The sequence below is a fragment of the Alexandromys fortis genome, unplaced genomic scaffold, assembly GCF_014885135.2.
Source record: "Alexandromys fortis isolate MF-2015 unplaced genomic scaffold, M_Fortis_MF-2015_v1.1 scaffold_7, whole genome shotgun sequence".
In the NCBI taxonomy this organism is placed as follows: domain Eukaryota; kingdom Metazoa; phylum Chordata; class Mammalia; order Rodentia; family Cricetidae; genus Alexandromys; species Alexandromys fortis.
Window position 1 is genome coordinate 9055725 of NW_026067920.1, and position 9617 is coordinate 9065341.

At 47.1% G+C, this 9617-nt stretch overlaps 1 protein-coding gene across 1 annotated transcript; it reads left to right on the top strand.

Moving 5' to 3' along the window:
- The first annotated feature begins 776 nt into the window (after nucleotides 1-776).
- Nucleotides 777-4377, top strand: Ppia (peptidylprolyl isomerase A). The gene is made up of 5 exons (XM_050140887.1): nucleotides 777-942; nucleotides 2864-2894; nucleotides 2994-3082; nucleotides 3664-3836; nucleotides 4040-4377. Exons 1-5 carry the CDS (start codon nucleotides 874-876, stop codon nucleotides 4170-4172), a joined length of 495 nt encoding a protein of 164 aa, XP_049996844.1. The 5' UTR covers nucleotides 777-873; the 3' UTR covers nucleotides 4173-4377.
- Nucleotides 4378-9617: the final 5240 nt, after the last annotated feature.

Here is a 9617-nt window from a genome sequence, read left to right on the forward strand (position 1 = left end):
CAGAGCTCAGGCTGTCAGGAACTCTACCTGAAGGTGGGATTTCAGCCATGTCCACCCTGCTTCAAAGCACTTGTATTGAGTGTACACCTTAGGCCTCATGATGAAATGAGAAAGACCCAGACCTTGCTGGGGGGCGGGGGGAATAACTACAAGTAGGATCTGGCCAGGATCCTGTTTAAAAAGCTTCCTCCTGGAGAACAGGCAGGATATTTTTGGAAAGTAGGGCATTTAAAAAGTATTTCATAATCTTTCAAATGAGGAGGCTGCTTGTGTCCCTTCCGAAAGTTGAAGGAAACGGAGGCGCTCAAAGGAACCTAGCAGGAAGCGGTTGCCAGTGCAGGATGCCGGTGCGGGTCCTGGATCTCAGCCCAGGGATGCCAGTTCGCGTTTACGCAGCGCAGGCCGCGCCGCAGGACCCCGCCCGACCTTGAAGGACCGCTCGACCTTGAGGTTCTTGTTCGCCTCAGTTACCCTCTCTGTGCAATGGGAAGATTGCGCGCCTTCACAGGGGAGGGCCAGAGGCCCCGACGCGCTCCCAAGGGCAGCCAGAAAGCGTGGCCACCCTCCCCAACTGCCCTCAGACCCTACCCCCCACCGACCGCGCCGCAGCCACTCCGTAGGAGCCCGCGGGCGGGAACCTGCCTCCGCGCGCGACGGCGCACGCGCACCTCACTCCCCGCCCCATCTCGCGCCCGCGTGCGCCCATAGGCCGCCCGTGCCGTCACTCCGTCCGGGAAGCAATTACGATTGATCAAGGTCCAGGCGCGCGACCGGGCGGTGGGCGGGGCCCAGGCCGTGTATAAAAGAAGCGGGGCGGCCAGGCTCGTGCCGCTTTGCAGACGCCGCTGTCCCCTCTCACCGCTTGCTGCAGCCATGGTCAACCCCACCGTGTTCTTCGACATCGCGGCCGATGGCGAGCCCTTGGGCCGCGTCTCCTTCGAGGTCGGGTGGGCCCTGGCGCTCCGGGGTGGGGTCCTGGGGACGGTGGAGTGGGAGGCGCCCCCGGACGTGGGCCCACCCTCCTGGGGAATCGAGCACGGGCGGAGGCGCCATTTCCTGACGAGGGGCCATTTTGGGAGGCCGGCGAGGCGCGGGGAGGCTGGGCGGGCGGCGGACAAAGCCGGGCGGGGCGCGGCCGTTGGGGGGGAGGGAGCGGCCCCCTCCCCCGCCCGCCCGCCTCGGCCTGCCCGCAGGCGCACGTGGCTGCGCCCTGTGGGGCCCTGCGCGGCCGGGCGCACGTGCTCGGCGCGCCTCTCCCGTCTCGGAGCCGTTGGGCCTCGCCCTGCTGGGCTGCGGCGCCGCCGACCCGCGGGCATCTTCCCAGCCATCTCCCCAGAGCCGCTGCCTTTCCGTGGGATATGGGCAGGGACCCTACTTAGGGTCTCCAGGAAGGCTCGATGAGCCGGTCCCTGCTCGTTAGTCCCCGGTGATTCGGGTGTGCTCGAGTGTGGCCGGAGCGTTGCTCCATTCGGTTTGGAGCAGTAACGTTTGTGTAGAGAAAGGCCCAGAACATCCCTCGACCTCCCCCACCCCACGAGCGGAAACGGGAAAGGCCGGGCCTTCGCTGGTGCCCAAGGACCGCCTCCGTCGCAGTGATGGCGCAGCGGGGGAGGCGCTCTGGAACCCCTCCCGATCGCCCTCTGTGGAACAGGCATGTTAGGGCTGGCCACGCTGCAGTCTCTCATTTGACCCAAGCGGATTGCCAGTGGTTAGTTACCTAATTGGTTTGGAAGGTGTTAAATGGCTGCTTAATTAGTATCCTAAGCGTGTTTCTTTTACAAAATTAAATATTCTCGTTAACCCCAGCACCATGCCTTAGGTCATAGTGAAATTGAATGTTGCTTAGTCTCTGTCTTGTTAAACTACTCTAGAGCTATCAGTGGTTAGGTTTGGATGCTCTTAACTCCAAACCTAGATTTCCCTGTTGTCCGCCCACCACAGTGCTCGGCACATAGTCTTCAGCCAGAGTTTCTCTGTAGTCAGAGCTGATAATTGACAAGGGCTCTTGTGGAAACTTGGCCCAAGCTTAGTGCTGGGCGGCAGGTCAGTATCAGGTTAGCCAGAGCTTGAAGTGAGACAAGACTTGCAGGTCCGTAGGTGAGAATAGAGATGGACCTGCCAGGAAGGGCTTCGAAGAAGTACTTGCAGTAAAAGAAAGTGGGCTTGCCAAGCTCTGAGAGAGGGAGTTGAAGCGGTTTAAGAGAACCCATATATTTAACCTTTTAAGGCATAGGTATATCCCTCTAAGAGAATAGAGATGCTATAACTGATTTACTGTTATCTTGGAAAGTTGAAAAAGAATTCCGTGGTTTTTGGACTATGAAAGGGCTTGTAAATATTGAGGAAAGGTTCAAAGCACATACTAGTAGGTAAGGGACCTAGGTGCCAAGACCACTTACCTGATGCTTCAGAGCTGTGCTGTGATAGGGTGAAGGTGGCATTTCCCTTGCCAGTGACTAACACAGCTTATTTACCTGATTGTGCATTGTGTGACAGTATTTTCTTTCAGAAGCTTTGATTTTAGATTCTGACATGAAGTTAGGGGAGGTGATGTATATTTGAGAAGGCTGAAGTCTGTTCAGAAGTAGGTGTGATGTATTAAAAGCTCTTGAGTCACATTTAAGGAGTCTGTCACTATTTCTAAGTCATGACCAGCTCCAGATTTCTGGCATGTTTTTGGTTCTCATGTTTCACAACCCAGCTCTTAAAACTTAGTGATTCCTACTGGGATTTGAAGATTATTGCTGAAGTAGTATTCTCCTGCTAAGAAATGAATTTATGATGTACAAATCCCTAATCAAAGGGCATTAGTCATGAAAATATTCACCTATGTATTAACTAGCTGTCCTTTTTCTCCTTACAGCTGTTTGCAGACAAAGTTCCAAAGACGGCAGGTAGGTTCAATTTTCTAAATTTAACAAGTTTCATGGATAGAACAATTTTAAAGAGAACCATATGTGTATATACTGTATTTTTTTTTTTATTTCTAACAGAAAACTTTCGTGCTCTGAGCACTGGAGAGAAAGGATTTGGATATAAGGGTTCTTCCTTTCACAGGATTATTCCAGGATTCATGTGCCAGGTATGAATTGACTGAATTTTTAGTTCCTTTAGCTTCAGATTGAGCCAGAATGAATGCTTCAGTTGTACTTTACCTGAGCTAGTAGTATACTGTTTTTTTTCTTATGTGTATGCATAACATAGTGCACATATGCAGGTCAGTTGCTCCATCTTGTGTGTCCTGGGATTGGTTTCAGGTCTTGGTGGCTGATTATTTTATCCACTGAACCATCTCATTGGCCCCTTAAATTCCTCTTTTCCTCCCGTGTACTGGGATTCCACATGTCCTCCACACCAACCTTGTAGAATCTATACGTACCTTGTTCTGGGGTGAGCCCTCTGAAGTGCCTGCTACTGAGGACCTGCGTCCCCAGAGCTCCTGTAAAAGCTGGGTATGGTGACAAATGCTCTGATGCTGTCAACCAGCCTAGCCAAAACTTTAGGCCCCAGGCCAATGGTAGACTTGTAATTGTCTGAAACAAAAGATGGCCCTTGCAGAATAGCTTAATGTGCTTACAGAGACAAGAATTAGAAATGTGTTAAGGCTTTACCCTGTGAACTTTCAGTTACATTGCTGAAATGACAGATTTCTCTCTGTTACAGGGTGGTGACTTCACACGCCATAATGGCACTGGTGGCAGATCCATCTACGGAGAAAAATTTGAGGATGAGAACTTCATCCTGAAGCATACAGGTCCTGGCATCTTGTCCATGGCAAATGCTGGACCAAACACAAACGGTTCCCAGTTTTTTATCTGCACCACCAAGACTGAGTGGTAAGAAACACAATGAATGTATCTATTTGGAAAAGTACAACCCTGCTGAGAGACATTTGTTTCTTCAGTTTTTCTTTTATTTCATCTCTTAGTGGAAATCAAGGCTGTAAGAGTGCCGATCATATGTGTGCATGCATTTGTCTTGTAGCAGTCTATCTCAGTGTTCCATCTTCTGCTAGTTGCTGATGATCATTCTTCTACAGGCTGGATGGCAAACATGTGGTCTTTGGGAAGGTGAAAGAAGGCATGAACATTGTAGAAAACATGGAGAGTTTTGGATCCAAGAATGGCAAGACCAGCAAAAAGATCACCATTTCCGACTGTGGACAACTCTAATTCTTTTGACTTGCGGGCTTCTTACCCACCAGACCATTCCTTCTGTAGCTCAGGAGAGCACCCCAGCCCCATCTGCTCGCAGTACCCTGTAATCTCTGCTCTCACTGAAGTTCTTTGGGTTCCATATTTTCCTCATTCCCCTTCAAGTCTAGCTGGATTGCAGAGTTAAGTTTATGATTATGAATAAAAACTAAGTAAGAACTGTTGTCATTGTTTGTATTGAGGTGTTGGTTCAGGTCTCTAAGCAGTTGGTTAGGTACCTTTGAAGATAGCAGTACTCTTGTCTTCCCTAACTCAAGAGGTCTTAACTGTCACTGATCCCACTTTGTATATTTAGGCATATAGGTTTGTAGATTTATGGTTTTGTGGGGGCTGCTGTGTGAGTGTAAGTTTGGGGTCTGTGGGTCCTAACCTTTACCAACTAAGCCATCTTTGAACCCCAGGTTTGTTTCTCCCAGAGGTGACAGAAGGATGAGAAGTAGAATGGAGAACAAGCCTGAGTAACCTCTGAGTTAGTCTTGCAACCCATGTGAACAATGAAGCCTTTTCTGGTTTCAGGAGAACCTAGTGCACAAACATGCATACATATAGGTAAAACACTCAAGTTCAGAAGTTATTCTTGGTTATGTTTGTGTGTGTTTGGTCTGGAGGCTTCAGACATTGGGCTGTGAGCCATCTGATGTGTGTATTGAGAACTGAACTCTAGTCCTGTAAGTACTAACTGCTGAGCCATCCAGATCCTAAGTGCTTTCCAGCTTGTTTTCATTCTGTGTAGGTTTTAGGACAATTTTTCAGGGTTTGATTCTTCCACTGTTTCTCAGCACTTGACCCTCAGGTCCTCAGGCTTTGTGGCAAGCACTTTTTATGCACTGACTTATAACGAGCCCCAGTATTTCATTATTTACATTGTTCTTAATGTTTTTAAGGTTATCTTTGTTTAGATGTAATTTCTTAGTTGGAATTGGAGTTTGTTAAACATGTTCCTTTTAACAGCAGAATCACATTACTAGAATCAAATGTCATAGTTTTGTCAGCTTGACACCACAGAGACCTGGCACATTTTGTTGGGCATACTCATGGAGGGCTCAGCACAGTGCATTGTGCCAATCCCTAGGCAGGCATGCAAGCCAGGGGATCAAACCAGTACGCAGAGTGCCTCCATGTAAGATGTAGACCCTTTGTTCAAGTTTCTTTTGGTCATGGTGCTCACAGCACAGAAAGCAATCCTAAATTTATTTTTCTTAGTTCAGATTCTTCATGAGTTTTTGAGTGTACATGCAACTGAGTGCAGGTGCCCCAGGAGGCCAGAAGAGGGTGTTGGGTCCCTTGGAGCTGGAGTTGTGAGCTACCTGATGTTGAGAACCAGCCTTGGATCCTCTGCAAGAACTATATATATTTAGGTTATTTTGAGGCAATATACACTCTTAACCACTGAACTGTCTCTCCAGGCCTTTATTTGCTGAGATAGGGTTTCTCTGTAGCTTTGGAACCTGCCCTGGAACTAGCTTGTAGACCTCCAACTCAGATCCACCTGACTTTACCTCCCACCTCTGCCTGGATCAGCATCCTTTTAAGAAGGATGCAAACAGACTGAAGGGCTTAACTCCGGGTTAAGAGCACACACTTTTGTAGAAGACCTGTATTCAAGTCCTAGCCACCAGCATGGTGGTTTACAATCATCTGTAGCTCCAGTTCCAGGGGATCCAGTACCCACTTCTGACCTCCATGGCACTAAGTATATATGATGTGTATGTATATATATACATATATACACACATATATACATACACAGGAATAGTTTTAATTTTAAAAATAATTTTGAAGGCAATGGTGGTGCATAACCTTTAACCCCAGCACTTGGGAGGCAGAGGCAGATAGCCTGGTCTACAGAACAAGTTTCAAGTCAGCCAGGGCAACAGCCTGTCTGAAACAAAAACAATGTTTCTTAAGTTTACCTGTAGCAGGAATGCTTGGCCTCATACATGATACAGTCTAAATAAAACCAAAAGCATGCTGAGGATTGAAACCCAGAGCCTCAAGCCAGGCATGTCAGTCCAGGCCTATCTTTCAGCACTTTAGAAAATAGAGACAAATGGGATCAGAAATTGAAGGCTAGCTTCATTCTGAGTTTCAGATCAGCCTAAGCTAAATGAGACTGTTACAAACAAACCAGAACCTCACACATCCAACGTGAAGGTTCTACCACTGAACTATGCCCCCAGCAGGAATACCTTTTTTTCCCCACTTAAAGCAACTTTAGGTGGCTGGAGAGATGATGCTCTTGTTACAGCACTTGCTACTCTTAGTATCACGATGACGCAGGAAGGCCTTGAACTCACAGAGATACTCCTGCCTCTGTCGCTTTCATGTCTTTCCACTTTCTAAGTGACAGTGTCTGTTTTGTCCATTCTCCAGTGGATCATTCATACACATACAAGCAATACTAGTTAAGTTCAGTGGGGCCGGGTTGTGGTGGCACACGCCTTTAATCACAGCACTTGGGAGGCAGAAGCCAGCCTGGTCTACAGAGGGAGTCCCAGGACAGTCAGGGCTACACAGAGAAACCCTGTCATGAAAAACCAAATACATACATACATACATAGGACATGAAATTGGATGGGGTGTTAAGGAGAATTCATGAAGGAGTTGGAAGGAAGGAAATGGGGAGTAGATTGCATACATGTATGAATTTTTTTTTTTTTAGCTCTTGTAGACCAGGCTAGCCTTGAACTCACAGAGATCCGCCTGTCTCTGCCTCCCTAGTGCTGGGATTAAAAGCATGCACCACTACCGCCTGACCTGAAATTCTTAAAATATATAAAAAAATACCTTAAGACCTTAAGAAAAAAGTTCAGGCTTTGTCTAATAGCCCTAACTCTGGATTGCCTAATCATTTTGTTTGTATTCTTTACTTGTCCTACCAGTTCCTACCAGTTTATTTTCTGGAAAATAAATGGAAGTTAGGCCTAGAAGTTTGATTGAATTCAAGTTCATTATTCATTTTATTATTATTTTTTTTGTTCTCAAGACAGGGTTTCTCTGTGTAGTCTTAGTTGTGTTGGAGCTTGCTGGCCTCAGAGAGCCTCTTGCCTTTTCCTCCTGAGTGCTGGGATTAAATGTGTGCCACCAAGGCCAGGCTTGCATTTATTTATTTTTTGAGAGGGTCTCACTGTGTAACTCAGTCAGATCCTCCGGTGCTGGGATATGGGTACAGGCCACTGTGCTCAACTTCAAGCTCATTATTGGAAAACTTTCAGAGGTGCTGCTATGTGCAGCACAAAAGTAAAAGCTGACTCAGCACTAAGGCTAAATTCAGTGTCAGATTCAAGTGGTGTCTGGCCGATCACTCACTGGAAACCCTGTGTGTGAGAGCAAGAGAGAGATGGGGAGCTGTGGGGGGGTGGGGCAGGTTCTCATCTAGCTCAGCCTGGCTTGGAACAAACTATGTAATACAGGCTGACCTCAAGTTTGTAGCAATCCTGACTCAGATATTCTCCAAGTGCTGGGATCAACAGCGTAAGCCCATGTCTGGCTTGGAAAGATACCATTTATTTATTTATTTATTTATTTATTTATTTATTTATTTATTTATTTATTTATTTAGTGCAGCAAGTAGTCTGAGGGGCTAACACCATTTATTTATTTATTTATTTATTTATTTATTTATTTATTTAGTGCAGCAAGTAGTCTGAGGGGCTAACACCCTCTCCTATGACTTTTCATCTGATGGTTTTATTTTGACATCAGTTAAAGATGTTGGCCTTGGCCCTTGCTGGACACTGCAGCAAGAGAGGGGAGGCCCACCCTCATGGGAGAGCTGTCCTCATTCTGCACTTGGGAGAGAGAATGGACCCCAGTGGCTTAGGGGAACTGGCTCTGCCTATCGCAGAGGTGGGTGGTCCCAGTGGCCCAGACTGACTAGCTCAACTACCACCCAGGCCCACAACCAGGCCTGGGGTGGCCCACCCTAACATCTACCACATCTAGACCTGCTAGAGTTTGTGAAGTGACTGGTCCTGTGGACCAATGCCTGTAGGATTTCCATGTCTCAGGGCAGCTGAGGGATATCCAAGAGGAGGTTCGGTGTGAATCCAGCGATGATGGTGGACCAGAAACCAGAGGCCTTGAGCCAGACCAATGACTCGTTGTTATGATTGTTATGAACATTTGCAAGTAAAGCTGATTGGATAAAAGGGTATAGGCAGTCACACAAAGAGAGACTGTACAACAAGGGCATTAAGGAACATCTCCATCGCTGGGCCGTGGTGGTGCACGCCTTTAATCCCAGCACTTGGGAGGCAGAGGTCGGTGCATCTCTTGAGTTATACAAGAGCTAGTTCCAGGACAGCCTCTAAAGCTATGGAGAAACCCTGTCTTGAAATACCAGAAAAAAAGAAAGAAAAGAAAAAGATAAAAAGAAACATCATCTACAGAAGGAAGTAAACTACAGGATACAACAATGGCCCATGAGATACTTGGGCCATGTTACAAGAATGAATGATGGCAGATATGCACTGCTTGGAGGAGTGCACGGGATAAGGCGAAGAGGAAGGCCCAAAGGACGCTAGACAGACAGCATAAAGGAAGGCCGTGGAACCTTAGATATGACAATAACACAAGCATCTAGGACTGCTCAGCACAGGAACAGCTGGAGAACCGCCATACCCGGGCTGCCCATGTGTTGTGCGTTGCCAGGGCATAAATGATGAAGATGACAAATATGACACACGGGGGCTCCCAAAGCTAGCAGGACTAATAGAGAGGTGTTGGAGAGGCAAGAAAAATGGAGTAGGAAGAGATTTTTGTTGTTTTTGTTCTTTTTCATTCAGATTTTTTGTTTTGTCTTTTGGAGACAGGGTTTTTCTGTGTAGCTTTTGAGTCTGTCCTTGAACTTGCTCTATCTGTAGACCAGGCTGGCCTCGAAGTCACAGAGACCCACCTACCTTTGCCTTCTGAGTGCTGGAATTAAAGGTGTGCGCCACAACTGCCCAACCTTTTTTTCTTTTCTTTTCTTTTTTTTTTTTTGGTTTTTCAAGACAGGGTTTCGCTGTGGCTTTGGAGCCTGTCCTGGAACTAGCTCTGTAGACCAGGCTGGTCTCGAACTCACAGAGATCCGCCTCCCTCTGCCTCCCGAGTGCTGGGATTAAAGGCGTGCGCCACCATCGCCCGGCTTTTTTTATTTTTTTAAAGATTTATTTATTTATTTCAGATCTCATTACAGATGGTTGTGAGCCACCATGTGGTTGCTATGAATTGAACTCAGGACCTCTGGAAGAGCAGCCAGTGCTCAATCACTGAGCCATCTCTCCAGTCCCAACTTGTCTAGATCTCCTGTCTGTCTGTCTGTCTATCTATCTATCTATCTATCTATCTATCTATCTATCTATCTATCTATCTATCATCTATCTATCGTTTAGTGGTTTTTTTTTTTTTTTTTTGGTTTTT